Genomic DNA, 26,033 nt, shown 5'->3' with positions numbered 1-26,033 from the left:
TCAGGAAATAAAGAGGCGTTAACCGGTTCTCGGGGTATTTAATTAGCGGGTTTTGATGCCTTTGTGGAAGATTTCCTCTGGGTGTTCTCAATGTGGAAAATGCTCTAATTGCACTTACACAAAAGCAAAAACATGCACTCTACTGGATATGTCGTAATACGTCCATTCAGCAGCGATCCTTGTGCTTTTTCCAGGATAGGTGTTTACTGAACAAAACAAGAGTACACACAGTCCAGCGTGCCTGTGGTTAATAACGTTAAAACCAACTCAAGCATGTAACCCATGAATTCTATTAGTATACTTAAAAGAAAAAAACCTGGAAAAGCTTTCGAAACAGACAGTTAGACAATAATGAGAGGATTAGGATCAAGTTACATTAAACAGCTTCCCCGTCAAGTTTCTGTTAAACACAGGTTGTAACTTATTAAGGCTGAACAAACCACTAAATGGTCTTTGACGTGGGTCCCAGTAGACTGGTTGCTAGGCTAAGGAACAAATCACAGGACGGTGTAGTATCGTTGCTGTTGATCAATTCGCATTTTTCCAAGGGACACTTGAACGCACCTTAAGCACGAACTGAACACCGCCCAGCTGACTTTAGATCAGATAAGAAAATTATGTCTGCAAGAAATGATCTTTTAACAAAGTCACAGCAGCTCAGAGGCAAACTGAGGTGTGTGTGTACAAACTCGCATTATACAGCTCCGACTGTCAGCGGGGCTGAAGGGGAGACACAGGTGTAGCTACGAGGCACAGGTTCAAATGAGCGCAGTACTTCAGATCCAAAAGTATGTATGTGGTGTTAAGTTAAAGAGAACCTGCTATGCTTATTGCTAGCTCCATTTTTCATTGTGTGTGTATTATTTTTATTCTCGGAATGCTACAGCAGCTTTGTATGACAATTCGATATAATCTTTATTTGTCTCATACTGGGCCTTGGTAGACCCGCCCCCCCAGTTCATGGAGCCTCCTCTAACTGGCTGCTCCTCTCAAACAGAAGGTTCGGTCGCTTTAAACTGAGAGTTTCGAGCAGTCTGAAGCCTGACCTTCAGGATTACTTCTACTGTACATGCACTGACCTCACCACTTGAAACATTGTTTAATATGGACATCAACACTGTTAAAGTGTATATATGACAGAAAATGAACGAAGTGCAACTTCATTGCGTATTTTGGTTAAAAGTGGTTGTGTTTATATGCAAAAGAAGGTTTTATAATTTGCTTTCTTTTATGACAAAGTGAGAAAAAAGTGATACTCATGATATTACCCAGACTGGAGATTTAGTTTTACAGTCTAGCACATGCACAAGAATGTCTTATCATCGTAGGATTTATACTACCATCTAGTGCAGTAGCTGAGGAACTGTGGCTTTGGATTCTCTGCTGTTATACATGTATTCCAGTGATATGATAAAGAAGCATGTCCAAACACGCTGCCAACAGTGAAGCTATAGAATGCCCCCTGTTGGACAAAATGTGCAACATCAACCATCACAACATGCTTGCATGGGTTTCTTCAAAGGCTTCTTTGCGTTTTAATTTTTGACATATCAGTCATTATAAATGCAGATACAGATGCAGCAGCTAAAAGCTAATTTTGGTTGTTGGTATTAGTTGGGCTCTTGGACTGTACCAGTTTAGCTTTCCATGATTCACAGTTTAAAATTGTCCGTATAGATCTTATCCCAGAGCTTGGTGTAACCCCCTCTGTTCATTATGTCAGAAAATAAGGCAAGAATAATAGGCCTGGTTATAATAAACCAATTATGTCTTTGAGGGATTATTGAAACCAACACTGCAAACTTAATACATTTTATTAAAGAGTTAGAAACCAAACGTACTTTAATTTAGTTGACAACATTCAGTCAAAAAGCACATCAAACACACTGATTAAAAAATGCTTCATCTACTGTTGTGTTTTTAATCACAACAAGACTAATAACAATTTCTGACACGACTACAAAAAAAACATCAGAAATATACAAATTACTTTTGAAAAAACAGAAAAGTCATAAAAACAGACTACAAACTGGATCAGAGTGTCAATAACGTTGTTCTACAACATAATGAACAGAGCTGTGAACTGGCATTAAAGGATGATCCAGTTTACAGAGACAATATTTGATATGGATTAAAAGTTATGGGCTGGAGTAGCGTGAACATTAGCATGTCAAGCCAACTGATAGCATTCAAAACAAAAAAACCCAGCTGTAAAGCTCACGGTTTGGATGGAGAGAGAGAGGCGGTGGATGGTGCTCTGAGTTTGGTTCATTACAGCCTCCCTGCCTCCTTGAACTTACTGAGCAGTCCATCATCTGCCCTCAGGGGGAAGTAGAGTGTCCGTGTTTTGTAATACTGGGGGTTTGACTGGAGGTTCTGGATGACATCAGCGATGAGATGGGCTCGCTCCACACCGCAGCCCGGCGCGTCATAGCCCAGCTTGGTGAAGTGGACGTGCAGGTGGTAATAGGAGGGCTGGTAGTGCAGGTAGACTCTCAGCTTACTGGCTGGAAGGTTGTAGCGCTGGAGGATGGCTTCCTAATTTACACAGATATCATCGCAGAGAATGAATGAAGCCACATTGAGTAAAGATGATTGATATGCATATAGCTCTCTTTAACTGAGACCTGAGGATCACTTTAATCCCACCTTTCCTTTCTGGAAGATGTTCTGCAGCAGCGGGACATGCTCTGATGTCAGATCTCGAAGGCTCTTGATGTCTCTCTGATGTGCTATTGCAATGAGGTACAAATCATCCACCTGAAAGAAGACAGATGTGCTGAGGCTGTTAAGTGGTCTAAAAATCCAAGAACTCGCCATCCAGTAAGCTTTTGAGTAAAAAGCTCCAGGGGCTGAAAAATGAAGCTTATAGTTCTTTGAATGGCTGCTTGAAGCTGGCTCACTAAAGAGTTAATCCACAGTGACCCCATGTTAGAGAATACAATTTCAGAGCAAGGGAGTGAATTTCTATATAGCTAACCAGTTTAAATTGCATTAAGGATTGTATTAAGTTATGCAGTATTGGTGCTGTGGCAACTTTAATTGACAGGCAGATGCTTTTTCTAGTATATTCGCTGAACTGTAACGTACGAGTACATTCTAGGGAAGTTTTTCACTAGCCAAAACTTGCCTTGCTAACCAAGCTAGCCAGTGCCATTGTTAGCAGAGTCCCATGGTTTAGTTACTATGACCTGAAAAAAGCGACTCCGCCCAAAAATGTCATTAGGAAGGTTTTTCTGACGTCACAGAAGTGGGAACTCAGGGCCATTTTTCCATAGATTTCTATGAAGTTGCCCTCTGCAGGCCAGTATATGTGCAGGTTTAATCACACCTGCACATATACTGTGTAAATTTACACTCTTAACATAAAGCCTTAAGCCAAAAGACTTACTATATCAGTTACACTGTATGTCCTCTTCATGAACCGTAACCAGCGTAGGGCAAGTTCATCATAAAACACAAATAAGTTACTTTCTCCAAAGTTTCATTTTCAAAAGACACATCAGGTTTGAGATATTACCATTTATCACAATCATTAAGGAAAACTGTAGATCGATCAGTCTAATTGTGTTAATCATACAAATAATGGCAGACTGTGATTTATTTACTTATTTTTCAATAAAAGGAATATTGCATGAAGGTGTTCCATAAGCACATTGGTGCACTCCATTTTGGGCTTTTGTGCTCAAGAACATTCTTTCCAATAATACCACTTTGCATCTAAATGTATATTATAATGTTAAAATGCTCCAGCCTGGAGTTGTCATGCAATGCTAAATGAAATATTACAGAGGTACAGAAGAATAGTGTTTGTGCCACTGTAAATGTAAATATATGATTGTCTGCATAGAAATGAGGTCTGCAAAACATGCCAGAGCTTTAGTGTAAAATCATGTTCTAGTTTATTCTGGTTGATCAAGAGGTTTTAAAGTCAGTGAAGCAGTGTCAACATTAGTGGCCTCTGACCTGTTTTTGGTCCCACTTGAAATCCGGAAGGAGGACAAAGCCGACGTCAGGATCTGGATCTTCATAAACGATCCTTTCAGCCTCTGCCTTCTTCTCCAAGATGTTGTAAACCCACTGCAAGGTAAAAATCAGGGAAAAGTGAGCAATGTGCACTCCAAAGAGCAGACTGGAGCAGAAGAGGTACTCCAAAGAGACTGACCTGCACACTAAAACTCTGCTTCACAATGTGGGGTAGAGTAATATTCTTATAGTCTTCCTCCGTTTCCTCGACCAGGAAACTCTCCTTACGCTGGTATTTCTTTATATGCTTCTCAGTGGCTGGACACACCACTGTGGTCTTAATCTCTGTATAACAGAAACACGCAGGTTATCTGACTGACATCACATAACATTCAGACAGTTTACTAGTGGGGTAGCATACCATTGAGATGAGGGGGAGCCTGGAGCCGATATGTGCTGTAGATGTCGTTTTTCATCTCCAGTTTGAGTGTGGAACCACTAAACAGCTCAGCCAGTGAGTCTTCTCTGATCGGGGTCTTTTCAAGGATAACCACAGCATCCTGATCTGCAACCTTAAGATCATAGTAAGATACCATAAGATCAAAGTTCCTATCAGGCCTGGTTTGCAAAAAACAAAAACAAAACAAATGACTATTATTTTGAAAGGTCAAACCGGAAGCTAGTGTCGTACAGTTCCTTACAAATCATTCAAAAGCCACTTTCAAAAACGGCTTCCTTTAAAACGCCGCTTGCAACTCTGTAACAATAGTTACAAGTAACAAATAGCTGCATATGGTCTGGACACTGAGCAACGGTAGCTAACTTTGCAACAACGCTACCTTTCCGTGGATAAAGATGTTTTTCTCTCGGGCGGAGTCACTCAACACGCTTGAGGTTTTGAACCCAGACAGAACATTTTCCTGGACCGACTCATTTCCATCTTCTCGCCCATTCTCATTGTCAGTTTTCCCCCTCTTGACGTCTGGAGCTGGTTCACCAGTTTTATCGCTGTCGAGTAGACGTTTGGCGCTCGTGTCCGCCATGTTCAGTGTCGCTGCTTCGAAGATTGTGTATTGAACACGATGTTTTCACCCCGACTCAAAAATAAATATTATTAAATAACAAATATGCTATTAAATGCATGTAAGATAACATTAAGAATGTATATTAACATTGTTTTCATTTCATTATCTGTAAAATTTAATAAATTGATATTTGTATTTGTACTTATTGACTTTAGTATTCATTCTCCTGTTTATATAGTTTCCAGTTGGTTTATTTATTTATTTATTTATGTAGTTTTATTATTTTGGATTTATGATTATTATTACTTTATTATTACTTTTTATAGTAACTCTCATGTTTGTTTGTTTTTTGAGTTGTTTATTCAATAATTAAATAACTGTAACGGCAAAACAATGACTTTGGGCGTTTTTTTCTCTCACACTTAGCAAACAGTAGCTTTCAGGGAATGTTCCCTATAGATTTTGCAAAATAAATAAATCAATATATTTGAAATTATTTTTTCCCGCAACACTCCAAACACTTCAGCTTTCGTTCTGTTTGTAGGCAGATCTTTCTTCTTTGGCTCTGGTACCATCAACAGCAGTTTCTTTCTTATTGTTGGTAATTCGGTTAATTTGCGGAAGTCAACAATGTGCGGAGTGAGACCTCTCACTCGCCTCCTATTCTTCAGTTACGTTAATGTAAATTTAACGGATAGAGATCATCGCCCCTATTTATTCTGTGAAAATGAAAGCTGAGAATTTCTTTTAACTCTTTTAGGGCTACTTACTCCTCAGTTGTTTTCACGGCTCTGTAATTAAACTGCATTTTCTTTATTCTGAGCCTGTTGTACAAATGAAGCTACACGCAGGCTGACTGGCAGATACTCGGGACGTAACTGATTTGTTACAACGCAAAAGTTTCATTAGACTGCGGCTATCATCTCATTTTAATTAGACTGGGTGCTGGTATTCAGCGGGACATTTAATATGACTGACACGTGACTGAACTCGTCAAATGAGCCGCGGGCGCCGAGGCCGTAGCTGAAATAGCCAATGAAGAGTGACAGCTGGTTAATCAGGAAGTAATTAAATCACTCAAACGGGCACGCTGTTTTGTTTTGACGGGAGTCCGCAGGACGGAAGTTTGAACAGCAGGAGGCTAACGTCAGGATATCACGCTATAGCCGTTTTTGGCTCCTCTAAAATGGACATATTTGTCCTGAGGTGTTTTTTCCTGCTGGTCCTTCACACGTCGACGTATCCTGCTGCCGCGGGGAGAGGTAGGTGGGGTTTGGACTTCAGGTGTAATCTGATTGCTGCTAGCAAAACTTCATAGACTTTCTAATGACTGTAACTTGGTTAACTTATATTGGCTGTAATGAGTGCAGAATATTTATTGACTCAGTGGCTGGTGCTACTGTTGGCTGTTAGTTTAATTTAATTTACCAACTGAATGGCGCTTTGTTTGGTATGTTTTACGCGTCCAGCTTATTTTCAGGTTCAATTTTTAAGTTTCTGTTCTTGGATGTTTAAATGCGCTTACTTTAAGTTTACTAGAATAATGGTACACCCTCACATTAGTGTGACTCTTCCTGGAAACTGTGCCATAGCGCTCCGTGGCTGATTTGAGGGCTTGGAGAGAAAGTGAGTAATCTGTGATTGTGTTTGCTTTCAGAGAGGAAAAATGTCCTTTTCATCATGGCAGATGATTTGCGGACATCTCTGGGGTGCTATGGGGATCCGGTGGCTAAATCGCCCAACATTGACCAGCTGGCATCCAGAGGCCAAGTCTTTCTCAATGCCTTTGCGCAGGTCAGTTGCATTGTTCGTGTTAGCTGTGGTGAATTGAACTGCATTGCTTAACCTCAATGGATCTCTCTTTTCCTCTCTCAGCAAGCTGTGTGCGGTCCCAGTCGGGTATCCATGTTAACCAGTCGGAGACCGGACACAACCAGGCTCTATGACTTCAACTCCTACTGGAGAGTCCATTCTGGAAACTACACGACTCTGCCACAGTACTTTAAATCTCAAGGGTACTTAACTATGTCTGTGGGCAAGGTGTTTCACCCAGGTAGGTTTAACCAGGTGCATTTTGAATAGAAATCCACAAAGAACTGCACATGCACCACTTTCCAGTAGAATAGCTGTGAAAATAATGGTTGTTTTTTTTCACTCTGTAGGCATTGCCTCCAACAATACTGACGACTATCCTTACAGCTGGTCCATCCCAGCCTATCACCCACCTTCATTCACATATGAGAAAAAAAAGGTACGACTTTCACCGTGTTGATTATAAAAGGAGCCTTTCAAATGGAGAGCCTGTTTCTCAATGTTAATGATCCTTTAGCACACCGTGATTCTTCAGTTTCCGAGAGGTACCCCCTCAGGGAATAATTCACCTGTATCAGAATACACGCTACCAACCAGTTACCTCCTGGGCTACACATGCAGTGTCATGTCCCATTGTCCGGGCAGCTGGAGAAGTTTTAGCATTCCCAAGTGTGTTATTTACTTATTTTCAGTTGTCAACTTAAACCTGGAAATATCTAAAGTCTGTGTTGAGCACAGACCTTATTTCATCCATCTAACCAAAATTCCAGGGATCTAAATTGGTTTAGAAAAAAAGGAACTGGGAGTATAAAGTGCTAACTCATTTCCTTGTGACTCTTTTCTGTGGCAGAACTTTGATTCTATTTATGACTGAAAACTGTTTTCAACAAAACCTCTAAACGCATCATCTACACTGGGTATCAAACTGCTTCTAGCAGCTAAAGATGTTACTTAAAGTACAGCAGAGCCCAAAGACATTGGTACATAAGCAAGTCGATTCTGGAGTCTTTGTGGCCACAACACAACTTCAGATGTCACATAATTTTCATACAAACGTTGTTTCCAGATGTGTAAAGGGAAGGATGGGAAACTCCACGTCAACTTGCTCTGTGCTGTGAATGTGAGCGAGCAGCCTGGGGGAACACTCCCTGACCTGGAGAGCACAGAGGAGGCGGTGAGGTTACTGAAGAGTCGAGTCAACGATGACGATCCTTTCTTCTTGGCTGTGGGTTTTCATAAGCCGCATATACCTTTTAGGATTCCACAGGTTTGTCACTTATTATCCATTCCTACTGTTCCTCTGGACTGCTTGAACTCTACTGTACATGTTGGTTAGCTACAGCAGTACAGTTACAAAGTATTGATATGACTTCCCGGTGACTCTCTTCTTCAGTCCAGTCACTTAATATTTGCAGGTTTCACATAACTCAGTTTCTGACTTGAACTAAGACTTTATAAGTCAGATGAATCCTCTTATATTAAGCACTGAGGAGTAGAGCTGCACCATTATGGCCAACATGATTATCCCCATTACTTTGATCTATATGATTATTATGATTATTCTTATTATGATTATTCTGACAAATAGCACTTTTACAATGTTGCTGTGCTGCATTCCTGCTAATGTGCAAATGCTAAATTCAGTCAATCCCTGAAGGAAAATATAAATAAAAAAATTGCACAAAGTGAAATAAACAGGTCACTGCTTTCATTTTTGCACTGTGGTGCCGTCCTGGTGTTTAAACATGTTTCTAAATAAAGTTGCAAACGCACTCAGGCCGGGTGAAACAAATCTTTTGTTCTGTGAGTTGACAGCTTCCCTGAAGCCTTCAGATTCACCGTGTTTAGTGGACGTGATTGTGGCGGTGATTTCCGTTGGTCTTTGTGAGGTCGATGGAGTGACGAGCTGTGCGGCTTGTGTTTATGAACACAGCCATAAGCAACCACTGCACTGGTGGCAGTTTGATTGGTGTTTGTTGCTGTGTGTTACAGACGCAACTCTGCAGCTTTCTTTATGTGTGATTTGTTGTCTGTTAGTAACGCTTGCCCTAAATCTGAAGTATTTCCAAATGGTGGATAATGAGCCGCTGTGTGCAAGAATAGTCCCCGTCAGTGAACTCACTGAATGATGCGGTTTGATTGAAAGGCTCATTGTCCTTATAAAAACATGCACAATCATGTCAACTTTAATGTCAAGGATCAGATTTGAGTCTTTGCCTGCAGTCCACGGGTGAAACTGCAGTTCACTGAGCCTGAAGGAGATGCATCGGCTCAGGAGAAGCATGAAGCATGCCTGGTGTTTTTGACATTCACATGGTTGTGCACCATGAATTCGCCCTCGAGGGTCAGGCAATTCTGATCTAAGCTGTCAAAGGGAAAAGGTTTGTGCAGACGACCTGAACTGTAGCAACCTGCTGTTCAAACAAAGGCTCTCGCTGCTGTCCTTGACACAGTGAAGGAGCACGTCACAAATATGTTAGATATGGTCTGTAGCAGCAGGAGAGCTGGGAGTGCTGTATAGCTTCACGAGACGATAACCCTGAAGAAGATAAAGGGGACATCAGAAGCATTTTGAATAAGTGTGGAGCTTATTGATTGCACTTTATATCACTATTGTAGCTCTAACTTTGAATGAGTTGACAAAGATCAACATGATGTAGTGAACCTCGACTCAGAGCAGTGTTTTTAACAAGATAATACTAATTTTATTTCAGTTGCTTAATATTTTATTACTCTACTAGACTTGCTAAGTCTTGGAGTTTTGTAAGACCTGACTACAGAAAGCATTTAGTTGAATATTTCACTCATACTGACTGATTTATGAGTTTGCACAGTCCTGGAGTGAGCACTCAAAGTCTGATTGGCAGCACTGAAAAGAAACGTAACGACTGCTGATGGAATCTGGGTTATTCACACCACAAACAGTAACTCACTGATGGTATACTCTATGCAATTCAGTTAGTCCTCAGCCCCTCAGGGAACAGCCTGTCCTTAGCACAAAGGTGGCTCAGTGTGTGAAGAGTGGAAGATGTTGTTCTGCTGCTTAACAGTAATGTTCATTTGGACAAAAGAAGCCTATAAGAATATTGAAAACAATAAAGTACAACTGTAACGCAATAAAAACCAATGAGATCGATGTCTTGTGGTGGGTCAAAGGCCAGGGAGTGTCAGAAAACCCGAATCAGAAATAATTCTGAGATTTTTCCACAGGAATACCTGACCCTGTATCCTCTAGACCAAATGACTCTGGCCCCCGACCCAGATGTCCCTGAACGCCTTCCCACTGTGGCCTACAACCCCTGGACGGATATAAGGAAGAGAGAGGATGTGCAAAAACTCAACATTAGCTTCCCCTACGGCTCTATACCAAAAGACTTCCAGGTATGAACCAGCTGCTCTCAGCACCTCCAGTTTGGTTACCGTGGTTGTTCCTCCTGAAGCGAACAGCAACACTGTAGTGTTTTATATCCTGTGTTCCAGCTGCGTATCCGTCAGCACTACTATGCTGCAGTGTCATATATGGATGCTCAAGTTGGTCGGCTGCTCAGTGCACTGGAAGAGCTGGGGCTGGCAGACAACACTATGGTGGTGTTCACCTCTGATCATGGTGAGGAGACGCGTAGCTGGATGAGATGTAGGCAGCTAATGTTAATCAGTTTGGTTTGTTTCTTTCTTTTTAAGCATTTAGAAAAATAAGTTTGCTAAAATATCTTATCAGGTGTTCTGTGCAAATTAAACAAATGGTTTATTGAGCTTGTCATGTTTATCTTGCACCACCAGATGGCACTGTTGTAACAGCAAATTGTGCCATGATTTGTTCCCATAGGTTTTTTGTTTTTTTTCTACTCTCTCTACCCTCAGCTCTTTCTCTGCACCACTTACCTTTTTTGGTTTTTGTTTTTTTCAGCTTTGTGACTGGAAAACTCTGTTCTCTTTTAATGTCTCATTCAGTTGAGAGCACTAGACTGAATCCTCTTTGTGACTGTTTGATGAATCACTGCGTAAAGCCCAGTCAAATGCCGTCATTTTCATGACTGGGACAAACATCAGTCAAATGTGTTGCCTTAAATGAAAAGTATTATTTGTATGACTGAGACTGATCAATTTCTTTGTCTCTGGTTTGCCCGAGTCTTAATGAACTGTGTGTTCCTGGGTTTCTGTTGCTGCAGGTTGGTCACTGGGTGAGCATGGTGAATGGGCTAAATACTCGAATTTTGATGTCGCAACACGCGTACCTCTGATCTTCTCTGTTCCTGGTGGCAATGAAGCTGGTACATCAACCTTCCCGTTTATAGACGTCTTAAGGGAATCTGTGCACAGCATCAAAAGTAAGACCCCCCCCCCCCCCCCCCCCCAAACAAAAGCATTTAATAATATGCTTGTTTAACATTAATACAGTCTTTGATTTCTATATAGAGCTTAAAAATGATTTACACAGGGATACACTTTGATATTTTGCCTCCAGAGAGCTTTTACTTCAAATGCAAGTGATGCAATAATCATGAAATTTAAGTGGAGGATGTTTAGTAAATGGTAGTGGAGATCTTGACTGGCTTCGTTTTTAAGGCGTCTGTAATTGGGTGACTTTTATCTGTCTTAGGTGGCAAAGTCAGAAGTAGGGTGGTGGAGCTGGTGGATGTCTTTCCTACTGTGTCCTACCTGGCCGGCCTCGAAGTTCCCGTGCAGTGCCCTGACATTTCTTTCCAGGTATCAGGATATGAACCTCCAATCTATGTTTCTAATCACAAGAACAAATTATAATCGGTCTGCAGCTTTGACCTGGTTACCTGCAAAACAGATGATATTCCCATCAGCCTCAAAGACCAGTGTGCTCGGGACAGCACCTTTGTGCTGTCAATGAGACTTTAGTTGGATATGAGCGCCTGAAGTGTTCATGTCGAGCTAGATTTTTCTTCAAAGTGGAGAATACCACAGCTGGTAGAAGTTCCTGATGTCTAGAAGTCTTTAAAAAAAACAACCTCTGCGGTTTATTAAAACGGAAAATAAATTGATGCTGTGAATGTCTGCTTAATGCTAATATGTAGAGCAGGGCGATATGGCCAAAAATATTTATCACGATATATATTTGAAAATTTGCGATAACGATATAACCGACGATATAATGGATGCGAGACAAAATACAACTCCACAACATTACTAGTGCAAAAAGACAACCTTCCATTTATATTCACTTAAACAAGAAGCTGGTTTTTATGTACATTAAAGCTTTATAAAAATGTAACAGTACAAATGCAAATTGCTTGCTGAAAGTTTAACCAAAAGGCATTTCCAGTAGAAATGGGCTGACATGTCCTGAGCATAACCATGTATAATATCCACTGAAGTTAAAAAGAGGTGCTTTGCAACATTAAACTGTAGTGTGCAGTACGCATTTTTCGGACCATAAGGTGCACGGGATTATAAGGCACATTAAGCGAAACAAAGCAGTCAGATAAATCAAACTTTATTAAACTCATTCTTCTTGCTTCCTCCACTTCTGTACCATTGATTCATTAATGTTGAATTCTCTGGCAGCTGCTCTATTCCCATGTTGTTGCAGTATATTAATGACTAACCTCGTATTGTGGATGGATTATCTCAGTTGTTCTCCTGACTGAAGTTTGGTCCGTTTACAACATCCTGCCATGCGATTGCATTTGTCTCTAACCATGAGGAACCTTCACGTTAACTTTTATAAGTGGAAAAGTGTTAGTGTTCGTCCTCCAGCTTCACTGTTTATGTTATGCTAACATAGCTGTGTCGCTAGCGATCACGTAGCACATCATTATATACCAGCTAGCCCAACTTCAGTAACCCTACAAACGTCACTGCTGTTTAGTTTCCTGTCTTCATTTATGTTGGAAGTGATAGCAGAGCTGTACGTTTGATTTTTTTTTTTCAGAAATCTCTCAGTCAGAACATGCAATATCATGCTTAGGTAACTAGCGAAACTAGCGAGCTAACTTCCGCTAGCTTCCTGCTAACTTCTAACTCCGTTAAATGTAATAACTTTTGTTTTCATGGATGCCTGGAAGTTAAACTTTATAGTTACACCTGGTAAAGCAGCAATGCTGATCGTTTTATTAAAGATGAAAGAATTTAGACAGTTTTTAACTCTAAGTGATGCTGCAGTGTTGTTTGACCTGAAGAATACGGAGTTTAGGACCCAGATTACTCCCAGATTTAAGAGCATCTTAGTCCGACAAATATGACAATAACAACGGCTGCTTGCATGTTCTGCAAAAAAATGTGCTTTGTTGTGTATCTGACGGACAAACACCAAACCAGTTCCACATCACTGAAGTTGCACCATTTTTACAAACCAATTCTGGATCATCTGTTTCACTCAACAATCGGCCATGTGCGTATGAAAACAAAGGCACTGCGCATGCGCGTTTTACTCCCATTCTATCGCGATATTTCATTTTCCTATCGTTGCCTAACATTATACCGGTATTACCGTGAACGGTATAATATGGCCCAGCCCTACTAATATGTTACTATTGTTGGAGTAAGCGTGGCTGTAATCAGACAAACCTCTGCATCACTGCTGCAATAGAAAAACTCTGAACTCTGTTTTCTCCGGGTTGCAGCAGCTCCCTCTGCATAATCTGTAAATCTGTGCTTCTGCATTCATATCACTGAAATGGCCTCAGATTCTTCTCACCATTGTTGTTGCGCACTGCAAAAGTGACGGCGTTCCCACTCCCAGGCTGTACAGTTCGTCGGCACATATGCGAAACAGCTGAAATGGTTCACACGAGTCCATTAGCAGCCTCTCACTACGAACACGCCGGACTACTACAATCGGCTTTCATTGATCTTCAGACTGTGTTCATACTACACTCTCTGCCTAACGAGACCAGAAGAGAACTCCATCCATCTATCTTCTTAACTGCTTATCCACGCAGGGTTGCAGAAGCCTGGAGGCTTTCGGAGCTGACAGGGTGTGCCCTATCATTCGGATAGGTCGCCGTTCCATCTGGACTCTTAACACAGAGAGACAGATAATCAGGCAGCCAATTAAGAACCATGAGTGGGCCTAACATGCTCGTCTAAAGAGAAAGCACAGCACCTTCTCGGGACCTTCTAGTGGTGAAGCAGCTCTTTGCCTCCCACCGTACCTGAACTAATATCTGCAGCTTAAAGCATCATGTCATTGCGATCGGAGTTCAAATGATGTTGCGTTAATATGAGAAAGTAAACCAAACGAAGCCCAAAGATGGCAGGCATGAATGTGATCCAACTACACCCGACATCTACTCCCTTCACCTGTTTAGCCCGTTTTCTTGCCTTCAGGTGGAGTTGTGTACTGAAGGAGAAAACCGTGCCTACGCTGCGCCACAAGGGCGAAGCGAGAGGACTCCAGAAGATGTAGCTTTCAGCCAATATCCTCGCCCTGCTGATGCACCACAGGTAGGTAGTTTGTTTCAAAAAAGGGGGGGAAAAAAGCTCTCATTAGCCGGCTAAGGTTAACTCATTAGTTTTGTATCAGTGTGGAAGTAATTGCAGAGCAGAAGGCAGGCATGTTATTAATACAGACGTGTCTTGATGCTGCTTTAATAAGTTGATTATGAATTTGTAGTTAAATGTCTGAATTTGCAGAGGTCAGCCACTGACGTGCGCGTGCGTGTGCGTGTGCGCGTGCGTGCGTGCGTGCGCGCGCTGGAGCCGCCATCAAGCACAGTCGTTGTATTAAAGTATCCAGGCCAGTGCTGCTCCTGCTGTAGGTTAATCTCTGTATGCAGGAGTTTGGCAGTCTGTCTGCAGCTGGCTCGCAGTTTGAGCTGGCAGCTGCAGATCTGACAGCGCTGCATGAGATTTCTCCAGCTCAAAGATGCTTTAAACTCCAAATTCTTCCCTTAGGAGAACTCTGACCTCCCTGACCTCAAAGACATAAAGATCATGGGTTACTCTCTGCGCACCTGGGACTACAGGTACACTCTGTGGCTGGGCTTCAATCCCAAAACATTTCAGGTAGGTAACCACAAACTCATCCCGCATAACGGTCGTCTTCCTTTCATCAGCATCGGTCTCTGTATTCTCCCCCGAGTGAGCGCGTTAGGCTCAGCCTGGGGAGTTGAACGTGATGGATCCATCCATCTTGTCTCACAATATGTTGGAGACGGAGAGAAGCAGATTAAATTTGTCTGTATCATCCATCCCGCTCTCCATCCAGGTGAATGTGTCTGATGTCCATGCTGGGGAGTTGTACATGTCAGCAGATGACCCCGGTCAGGACAAGAACATCTTCAATAACTCTGATTACAGTGAGATAATGAGGAAGACTGCCAGCCTTCCTCAGGTAAGTTGGGTTTTATAGACGTTTCTCCTCTTAGACATTCATTTACTCACTTCCTGACCCGTGGTTGTCGTCCAGACTGTCGGTTTGCAGATGAGAATGAAGCTGGAGTTCCACTACCTCACAGCGGGGATGAAAACGAGCAGAGGGAAGCCATGAGGACAGGAACTAAGCACAACAGATGGGGACGAGTAAAAAGGGACGATGGAGTGAAAGGGGAAAAAGGCTTGAACATGTAATTTGTGTGCACTTGGTTCTTCAGACTGATGTTTGTGCTTGAGAAATCATTGGTAGGCAGGTCTCATGCTTTGACTTGGAAAACATTTCAGAGCAGAATAGTTTGACGCTAACAAAAAGAAACGCGCCTGTTTGCAGAAACTTGTAATTCATACATGATATGAATGCAGATACTTTATTTTAACCAAGCGCACCATATTTGTGTTACCAGTTAACGCCAGAGCTGGCTTGGTTAGTAAGGCACATCCTTACATGATTCACTGATACGTGTGGTTGGAGGAAAACTGGGCTTAGAACAAAATGTACTCTGTGGAGAAATGAACATTTGACTCAAAGCTGCAGTTTGAAGCCTTAATGAAATGTCACCGTGTGAGTCACGTTAGGATTGAACCACCATACTGTGGGCAGAAGCAGGGACACCGGTTACCAAACCTTTTTTTTTCTCTTTTTTGGTATCAGCGTGTGAACATGTTTTGTTTTATTTTTATTTAAAGTTGGGCATTTTAACACGAGAATCTGTGGCAACAGACACAACCTTTGGAGCCGGCCACAAGTGCATTTTTGGTATTTGCTTGTTTGCTTCATTTCCCCCCCATACAGTTGTGTAGAGGAATTGTAACCTTTGGAGCTCGAGCTGACTTATAGTCGCCATACTAAGAGTGTCCCGGTTATTCAATCCAACTCTATTTTCCCTGAAAAAACTAAAGCAAACCATCATTCCTTGAACACGTCCCATTAAACCCACAGGTGTCTGTGCAGGTGGACCACTGACGGGTTGACTGACTAGATAAACGTGGCATCTGGAAGTCTTTTCATTTAAAGGAATATTGAGGAAACTTGCAGAACTCCTTTTAATCAATGTTGACACCCATGTTTGACTTCAGTGTACTGGTAAACTGCTTTAAGGAGAAGTCTCTCAGAATAGCAGCCGATAGGGACTTTTGTACTGTAGTGTTAAACAATATGACATTTCTATTTGCACTTGATGTTACTTGCAGCTATTTGCCCCCCCCCCCCCCTCGTAAACAGTCAGTTCAGATCAATTCAGAGACCTGGAATGAAGGGAGTAAAAGCCACCCATAATTAAATGCAAATGAAACAGACTGTAGCTACATTTACTGTGGTTCCAGTGCGTGAACACTCGGTGCCGTGATAATTTAGAAGAAAGCAATTTCAGCTTGAACTTCAGGTCCAACAATGAATGGAAGGGATTTGCTCTGTCGACTTGTATTGTTGGCTGCACCGGTGTCATGTTAATGAGATCTAAATGAATCTTTTATCATCAGCTGGCTTCTGACAGGAGTGAGGATGTGGAAGAAATCTTAAGGTGGTTGCAGTGATTCGTCTGTCCTGGTTTCCTGTGTGCAGTAACGCGCCAAATCTCAGGAACCGTAATAATCTGTCAGTCCAGACTCTCATTAGCATTAGAGCATCCTGAACAGTTCTTTCTGACGGGGGGGGCACAGGATTAACCAGATTTCAGGTTTTGCAAGAACACACTGTGTGTATATTTGTCTGTTTTGATTATTAAAAATAAGAATAAAAAAAATTTGTCTTGCATGAGAATTAAGTTTGTGATCACAGCTCCTGTGTGCGTTTGTCCTGCAGAAACACTTTGCTGCCTGTCCACACGGCCCGCTGCTCTGTAATGCGTTTTGTGTTCACTCACAGCTGAAGTGTAAAGCTGCAGGGTAGTGAAGCAGCTCCTCGGGGACCTCGCCAGTCTATTCTGTGTGCTCGCTTTCTTTACAGAATGAACGCTGCTCTCTGGCACTGGGGTTTTGTTGTGGCTTTTTTTTTTTTTTTTTTTTTTTGCTTGAGCCAAACATCTAACTTGTGTGTGATGCCACCGAGTCGATCTGTCTGCGTGACACAAACTGTTAAAATCCTTGTAATTGTGTTTTGAGATATCGTGTGAATTCAGTCCCAGACTTTTTTCTTTTTTTTCCTTTTTTTTTCCCTGCAGTTTTCAATTTTCAAGCAATCATGCAGAACAATTTGTGGAACTCGATTTGAAGTGAAGTCTGTACGCCACACATGAAAATCAAAAAACTCTGCAAAGAAGGCCAGGAAGGCACTTCACATGTATCCCCTGCCAATTTCACACATGCTCTGATCATTTCCACTCCTTTTCATTTCATTTACTTCTCTTCATACCTGGTGAGTGTATATTATTTTTTTTTTTTTTTTTCCCCATTATATGCACCTCCATCTGATCACCTGTTGAATGATAGTTAATTGTTGCACTCTGAGCACTTTTGTTTCCCATATCAATGAGTCTGATTTTTGGTGCCTCGCTCAGCAGCAGCTCACTATCCACTCTCCACTATGACGAGGTTCACGCTCATACTCGTAAGAATTAGGTGTGAGTGAGAGCAGCTGCAACTGCTCTCCTCCACTCTTTGTATTCATCACAGCTCATATTTCTGCCTCAGCGGTTTTATCAGATCAATATTTATCATCACAAGCGGTGAGCTCTGACCACCATCAAATTGATCTAATGGCAGTTACACTGTTTACCTGGTGCTTTGTTTTGGTATTTTTCCTCTACCTCTCCCGCTGCCCTCATTCCCTCTCACTCCATCTTACCTGCTCCTTCTCTCCAATCCACTCAGTCTTTGTCTCGCTCTCATCGTCTATCATTATGTTTCATACGCTGGTAATCGCATCACCGCTACGGGCTCGTATTTTGGCAGGTCACACTGCCTTTCTGTTAACGGTGGCGACATGCACAATTACATTAGCGAGAGGGAGAGGTGTGCACGCGTGCAGAAAGCGCTTAGCTCAGCTGCATTAAGACAAGAGTTCGTCTCAAGGGTGTGTGAATGAATCCAGGAACGGTAAACAAACTGTACTGTACTCAATCTCCCAATTACATGATGAAGTGGCCTGAAGAGTACTTTGTCAGAGGAGCTGTTTTTCAGAACTGCCTGCTAATTAGCTGCTCTGCTGCTGCATGCAATACTGCAATTAAAACTAACTGCAGAGTCACTTACATGTTGGTCCTTTAGTGGTCAGTACCACTGCTAATGACACTGTTCACCCGTCACCTGTACAGTAATGTGAAGCCATTAAATATGTGGAAAAGAAACGGGAGCAAAATGTTTTGCCTCTGTTCATATCGAAGATTAATTTTAAATAAATCACAACACCCTTTGTGGCACTTTAATATTTTTGATGTTGGATTGTTTGGTGTTTTAACACGTATAAGGTGCTGTATGTGTTAGTGTGTATATCTTCCAACAAATTTATGCATTCTCTTGTGCTTAATTTGTCCATTTAAAAACACACAGGAGCAGGTTTCCGATAGCTGCCACGCTGCGCCGCCATCTTGAATACAATGGCTGAGAAAGACGTCGCCTAATTGCATTTTATGTAATCTAGAGAACGACCACATCTGTAGCGTGGCTCATAAGTTACTTTTACATCAAAGATCACAAATAGATGAATACTCTGCTATAACCAGAGATGGGCAGTAACGGGCTACTGTAATCGGATTGCTTTTTTTTTTTTTCCAAGTAATGAGTAATGTAAGGGATTACTATTGTAAAAGAAGTAATTGGATTACTGTTACGCTGCGTACTTAAAGTGTGGACGTAATCACATTACTTTGAGTTTGAATCTGTAAAAAGTGACAAAAACATTAGCGTCAGCTGTTCACTCTGCGTGGGAAGAAAACTTCTTTCTACAGCGAAAAGTTAAACTTCTAATCTGAGCGAGCACGCTGCCACGGGAACGTGACATTCACAGAGAAACCCCCGGATCTCCCCCCCCCCCCCCCCCCCCCCCCCCACTGACATGACCGGTGTGGGCAAACCTCCACCCGTCCCACTCCTACTAAACAGGTGACAATAGATTTAAGAGCTGCTGAGTCTTTGATTTTATTTATTTCTGCTGTTTTTTACTTTCATCTATTTGAAAGAGTTTAAACACAAAACATTATTTTATTTTATATGCTGGAATATGCAGAAAGTAGATTTAAGTGTTAAACAATTTCATCAAGTCAAAGACTTGCATATTATTTAATTTTTGCTTGATACAATGTGCATAAAGTTAAAAGATTAAAACTAAAAACTGTTTTAAAAGATACTTTTCCATTTGTTTCAATTTTATATGATGGGTTATGCATAAAAATTAGAATTGGGCTGAAAGGTGTTGCTTTATTATGTATTCAGGTTGTGCATCATGTTTTTGAAAATTAACTCCTTAATTTTGAAAATAAGTTATCAGTAAAGTAATGGGATTACTTTTTGGAGAAGTAATTAGTTACTAATTACTTTTTTCAAATAACTTGACTAACACTGGCTATAATTTTATCATAATTATTATGTCTAATTATAATTTATTATACTCATATTGTATATAGCATTTGTATTCTATTTTATTCAATTGTGTATATAGTATTTTATTTTTATTTTATTCTATTCTGTTGTGTACAGTATCTTATGGATATATTATTCCAGTGTTTTGTTTTGTTTTTTTCTCCTAATTTTTCTATGCAACTTTGCACTGTCCACTGTTGTAACAAAACAAATTTCCCACGTGTGGGACTAATAAAGGTTATCTTGTCTTATAACACACACAAGTGTGTGCAAATAGCAGCTAGCTATATGCTAATGTTATGCTAGGCTAAAGTGTCCTAAAACCTTTCACGTCCCACCTGATAAACGGCTTCATTACATATTCACTTTGTATGAGAGTTTGTTCACTAAGTGTAAAACAGTGTTAGATGCACTTCAAAGACTAATGTTGGCTTAGAGAAGCTAATAAAAACTAACAGAGACAGAAACGGCAGCGCCTACTGACAAGATATCTGCGACAACTCACCTCAGTATCACAAGTTTTACAGCCTGGTCCAGAGTAAGAGAGGCGGACACACAGTATATTGATAACTGAGGTAAATAGCAGACTGACGGCCTGCACTCACTACAGGTGAATGGTGGCCGGAGTTATTTGTCCCACAGCGGCCACTGTAGCTGGGATTATACACTTGAATTGGGAGCGGTAAGAAAACAGAATGCAGGTAACAGCAAAAAAAACTGCAGTTTTTGGGCATCTACCATTAGGCAAACTTTTCAGCCCTGTTGAGCAAGCTAAAATTTGCATCAGGATAACTAAACAGAGCTGCACTACCTTTTAAATATGGCAGGGTTTATATAGACCAGCGGTCCCCAATCGCGGACCAGTACCGGGCCGCAAGATTTGAGGATTTGCTGTGAAATTTATGGTTTACAGGGTTTTGTTGTTTTTTTTTTGTCGGGTTTTTATAGTTAGTTTTTATCATTTTTATCGTTAACTCTGTTTCCCTGGGTATTTTCCCTGTGTGGTTTTTTTTTGGTATCGGTACTTGTTTTATTTTGTTGTATTTATCCGCAACACCTTAAAGGCTACTACTTCTCTGTTTGTATTTCAGGGTTTAAAACATTTCTAACATGCAATGTGAGACTTTAACCGGTTTTCCGAAGATCTCTTCAGACCAGAGTAAGTAAACAGTTGCAATGTAACGAACACTTTCACCAAGGAAACTGGGGTCTGCAGGACAAGCACTTTAAATGTGGTTTCTTGTTCAGTTGTTCTTGAGATAAGTAACCTGAATGAATATTGCCTGAAATCTTATATTGTTGATTTTAGACTCGCAAAATATTATAGCTGTGTAAAGTAATAAAGCGAAATTCTTTCTTGACATTCCACTTATTTGGGGCTTTTGGTCAATTAAAATGCACACTGTCGTCATTAAAATAAACAAAGCATTATCCTGGACCACAGCCTTTCCTGACCCTGAACGCAGACATCTGCATGGAGCATTGCGGAAGCAGCTGATTAGAAGTTGGACAAGATGCAATATGTTGCCTGTCAGTGTGAAACTAGTTTAATCAGGAGTCATTCAATTACAGCTGACGAGCTCTTACCTCGTTAGCGCCTCTGGAGCTGCGAACCACAGAGCTAAATAGAAAAACTCTGTTTTAACAAAATCACTTGGCAAAGAATGAGGGGGAGGGGCGGCCTATTAAAACTGCCACTCTGCAGATTGAGACGGAGGGAATGGATTAGTGAGTGGGTTTCTGTAATGAAACTGAATGGCTGTAATCAGCTCTTTGGTGGTGACTGGTTGGTGGCTTTAACAAAAAGGGAAAAATATATTTTGAGTAAGATGTTAGAGCAATGTCAGACTGTTGTTTGGAACATGAAATCAATAAATATGAGAGAACAAAAGAATTCAATATGTTATATCAGTGATTCAGGAATGCAGCAGGAGTTTGTTCATTTATGGTATTGAAAAAGGTGAAACTTATGTTTTGATAGCACAAAAGCTACTTTCTTCTCTCTTGATTGGGGTTGGGGTTAGGGTGGGTGGGTAGGGATGCCTTTTGTCACCGATTCTGTTCATAATTTTTATGAACAGCATTTCTAGGCATAGCCAAGTGGCGGAAGGCTTTCACTTGTTTGGTCTCAGAATCTCATCTCTGCTTTTCGCGGATGATGTGGCTCTGTTGGCTTCTTTGGGTGATGGCCTCCAGCTCACACTGGAACGGTTTGCAGCTGAGTGTGAAGTGGTGGGAGAATCAGCATCTTCAAATCGGAGGTCATGGTCCTCAGCGGGAAAAGGGTGGAGTGCCCACTCTGGTTCAGGGACCAGTTCATGCCCCAAGTGGAAGAGTTTAAGTATCTCGGAGTCTTGTTCTCCAGTGACGGGAGAAGGTCTGTTGTGGTGAAGAGAAAACTGAGTGTAAAAGCAAAGCTCTCAATTTAACGGTCTATCTACGTCCCTACCCTCACCTATGGTCACAAGTGATTGCGGATACAAGCGCCGGAAATAGGCTTCCTCCGAAGGGTGGGTCCCTTAGAGTTAGGGTGAGAAGTTCAACCATCCGGAAGGGGCTCGGATTACTGTGGAGAGTCCTCCACATCGAAAGGAGCCAGTTGAGGTGGTTCGGGCATCTGACATGGATGCCTCCTGGGTGAGGTGTCCGACTGGGAGGAGGCCCCAGGGCAGACCCAGGACACGCTGGAGAGGTTATATCTCTCAGCTGGCCTGCGAACGCCTTGGTGTTTCCCCGGATAAGCTGGAGGAGGTAGCTGGGGAGAGGGAGGGCTGGGCTTCTCTGCTTAGGCTGCTGCCCCTGCGACCCGGCCCCGGATAAGCGGAAGAAGATGGATATTAGGAAGACTAATCAGAATCAGAATACTTTATTGATCCCTGGGGGAAATTATTTAATGACGCAAACGTAAGACTCCGACCTTTTCTACATATAAAGTTGGTCACTAGTAGATGTTCTAGGCTCCAGTTGCATAGGTACCTGTTTGTATGTATGTCTTACCACCCTGCTATTTGCACAGTAATGTGAAGTTTCATCTGGACTCTGCAGTCCTGTGGAAAAGCCTTCCACATCATTTTGGAGGACTTTTTCATTTTATTGATTTATGTTGTTTTACAACGTTGTTTGAGGTTTCCAGGCGTTTGATTATGCACAGCTCCCTCACTGGTCCCACTGCAGCATTTTAATTGGTTGAAGTCTGGACTTTGGGCCATTTCAACGTGCTGCTGCTGTCCTTCGGATCAATGTTGGCCTCACATTTGAATCTAGAATCCAGTTTGTAGTCAATTCAATAACTGCAAGGTGCCCAAGTCCTGTTGCTTCAAACCAAACCATCACCCCTGCACCAGTGGGCTTGTGAGCTGATATGCTGTGTTTGTTTTTCTCTACTTATGTAATCGTCTGTCCAAAGGACATTGTTTCAGGAGTCCTTCAGTCTGTTAGCCCTTTGAAACCTCAGCTGTGCTGCCAGGTTCTGTTTAGAGAGAGAAGAGGCTTTCTCCTGGTGACCCTTCCAAACAAGCTTGTTCAGTGTTTTTATAATTATGCATGAACTTTAGTATTTAACATGCTAACTGAGGCTGACTGTCTGACCTTGGGGTGAATGTGCTCAGACAGAAGATTGTGGTATTGTGTTAACACACACCTGAACTGGCGCTAACACCTTATTGATGATCAGTTAGTCAAGTGCATGTCATCAGCAGCACCTGGCTGCTACCTAGCTCCTTAATCCCTATGGAAGTAGAAAGAAAGTGCTCAGTTTTTCAGAGTGCTGCAGAGTCCTGTGAAACATTTCCAGAAAATTTTCACTATAAATATCTGTATGTATGTCTTTACTATCCTGCCATCTCTCTATCAGGGGTATGCTTCACTGCCATTGGTACTTCATGGTTATTTCATGTGGGACATGCCCACATGAAATAACCATTAGTGACCTTGCTGTCACAGCAGGTCACTGACTTTCACTTTTTCTGGTGTCTGGTTGCTCAATTGTTGCTAGACTCTTCCTTGACTTGTTTAGCTGAAAGTTTCCTGTAAACACCAGTGTTGGGTAAGTTACTTTAAATTAGTAACTTAGTTACATTACTAGTTACTTATATCAAAAGTAACTCAGTTACTTCAAGTTACTCGTTACTTTCAGAGTAACTAGTTACTAGGGAAAGTAACTTTGATTTAACTCAGAATTCTCTTGTTAATGTGTTGCTTCCGTAACTGGATACCCAGCCGGACTGCCAGTCTTCTAGCTTGCTTACTTGCCACAAGTGCACTGTGCCACCTACCAATAGAAAGGAAAAAAATAATGTGCACACTTCCACGAGAGAAATCCCATGCCTGATTCTATCCTAGCCATTCTATTCTCGCTTTTTACATCCAACACAAAAACTGCAGTCGTGGTGCTTTCGATTGTACTCAGAACTCGGAAATTCTGCCTTCTGAATAGGAAGATGTAGGTAACACCAGACTGCAGATGAGCTGCATACAGGGCTGGACTGGGACAAAAAAATCGTCCCGGGCATTTTGACTAGAGACCGGCCCACCATTATAGGAAAAACCATAAAGCCTTTGAATGAAAATAAACGCTGTTGTGACAGTGATGTACACAGTTCTGATGGTATATATGTATCAATCTATCAATTCTTTGTTGTAAGACTCAGATAATAATTTTTTTAAAAGCTAGACATTTTAAATGAGAATAAGAAAGAAAAGTATTTCCTTGTGCCCCCCTCTCCCTGTTAATGCCCTACCTACGCCTTGGCAAAACTTTGCTAGACCCGCCCCTGCACAGTTACCAGCTGTCAGCTACTTAGAAAAGGATCCTGGTGTTATTTGTCTCTCAGAAACAGTTCATAACTTCCCTTCAACTCATTCATGTTAAATGGTAAATGGCCTGCATTTGTATAGCGCTTTTCTAGTCCCTAAGGACCCCAAAGCGCTTCACACTACATTCAGTCATTCACACATTCACACACAGGCGATGGCAAGCTACATTGTAGCCACAGCTGCCCTGGGGCGCACTGACAGAGGCGAGGCTGCCGGACACTGGCGCCACCGGGCCCTCTGGCCGCCACCAACTTAAAGGTAAACCTGTTTCTCCATCACCTGTTCAGCTCTGGTGATTCAGTAAGGACATCTCCTGGTTTCATCTTCATGTTTCCCTCTCACCAGATAACCAAACCATATCATGACCAGCAGCTTTACAGCTGTGGCTCCAGCAAACATCAGCTGATACTAGAAATTAATATTAAATAAATTCTAACAACAGCTGATCAAGCTTAAACGTGCTGCTGTTGTTTACCGCGACATCCGCTGGTTTCCTCTTTCTGGCGCAAAGTGGGCGATAAATAAACAAGAGACAAAAGCCGATCAGCTGATCATTGATCATTGATCAGTTTCATGATTGAAGTAGAAACAGGAGACGGAGGGAGAGAGAATGAGAGAAGAAGAGGCAGCTGTGCAGCGTAAAGACAGAATAAATCCAGCTTTGTGTCTTTTTCATTGTAGCTGAAGTCCGGGACAAACTGTGCTCCTTTTCACCTCAATATGAAACGCGTAATAATTTCTCTGAATACGAGACGATTCTGTTTTTTACGGGACGGTTGGCAACTCTAATAATTAACCTTATGAACAAAATAAAGTTCAACATCAGTAACATAGCACCACCCATGACGGAGCTGTATAGAAACTCCGTCATGCTAGCTAGCACGCAGTACGAAAAAGTCAGCATAACAAAAATAAACTCCAACTAAACTTGGTTCATATCTGACCCAGATGGACTGCAGGTCATAACTTCTTACCTGAAGTTCAGTTCACCGCTTCGGGTCTCTCCTCTTGCCTCCCTTTTCCTTCATCCACCTGCTGGCTTCCACCACTTGCTAATGTTATTGAATCTGTGGAAGCTCCGCGATAGCCACCACACGAAGTAACGAATAACGAGCCTATCTAAATCCCAGTAACGAGTAACGCGTTCCTGGTTTTGGCATAATAACTAGTTACCGTGCTCGTTACCACAATAATAACGTAGTTACTGTAACGCGTTACTTAATAACGCGTCAGTCCCAACACTGGTAAACACACAGAGCTGGCCTATTACTGCTGTTAGAAACAGGAAAAAAAAAATTTCAGAAACGTACAGATCTAATATTTATTCTTCTCTCCACTTAAAATCTAGGCATTGTTTTTCAAAAAGCCTGCATTTGAATATACATTTAAAATGGGCCGTCTGCTTCTCAAAGTCAAGTCTAGCATTCTTTGATGCCAGGCTTTTATTCAGTCTGTAAGAATATAACATAAGAATGGATAATGAGCTTTCCCAACTCGTCTGTGCTTTGGGACCGCTCACAAAGGGGGTGGAGGCGGGTGGGTTTGCACATCGGC

At 41.7% G+C, this 26,033-nt stretch overlaps 2 protein-coding genes across 2 annotated transcripts; one reads left to right on the top strand and one right to left on the bottom strand.

Moving 5' to 3' along the window:
• Nucleotides 1-1,798: 1,798 nt before the first annotated feature.
• Nucleotides 1,799-5,040, bottom strand: dcps (decapping enzyme, scavenger). Its single transcript, XM_085287931.1, has 6 exons — nucleotides 4,806-5,040; nucleotides 4,388-4,538; nucleotides 4,166-4,311; nucleotides 3,967-4,080; nucleotides 2,650-2,760; nucleotides 1,799-2,538 (listed from the first exon to the last, which is right to left on the bottom strand). The coding sequence occupies exons 1-6, from the start codon at nucleotides 5,007-5,009 to the stop codon at nucleotides 2,272-2,274; spliced, it is 993 nt and encodes a 330-aa protein (XP_085144057.1). The 5' UTR covers nucleotides 5,010-5,040; the 3' UTR covers nucleotides 1,799-2,271.
• Nucleotides 5,041-5,768: 728 nt separating this feature from the next.
• ids (iduronate 2-sulfatase) lies at nucleotides 5,769-15,265 on the top strand. Its single transcript, XM_085287924.1, has 13 exons — nucleotides 5,769-6,253; nucleotides 6,649-6,785; nucleotides 6,867-7,044; nucleotides 7,154-7,242; nucleotides 7,870-8,070; nucleotides 10,014-10,184; nucleotides 10,284-10,410; nucleotides 10,973-11,131; nucleotides 11,404-11,510; nucleotides 14,103-14,219; nucleotides 14,670-14,780; nucleotides 14,983-15,108; nucleotides 15,184-15,265. Exons 1-13 carry the CDS (start codon nucleotides 6,178-6,180, stop codon nucleotides 15,262-15,264), a joined length of 1,680 nt encoding a protein of 559 aa, XP_085144050.1. The 5' UTR covers nucleotides 5,769-6,177; the 3' UTR covers nucleotide 15,265.
• The last annotated feature ends 10,768 nt before the right edge of the window (nucleotides 15,266-26,033 follow it).

The sequence above is a fragment of the Mchenga conophoros genome, linkage group LG2, assembly GCF_057382185.1.
Source record: "Mchenga conophoros isolate Kocher_MC1m ecotype Shallow Benthic linkage group LG2, M_conophoros_male_GT1.1, whole genome shotgun sequence".
In the NCBI taxonomy this organism is placed as follows: domain Eukaryota; kingdom Metazoa; phylum Chordata; class Actinopteri; order Cichliformes; family Cichlidae; genus Mchenga; species Mchenga conophoros.
Note: the sequence above shows the minus strand (reverse complement) of the source record. Positions and strands in the feature narration are given on the sequence as shown.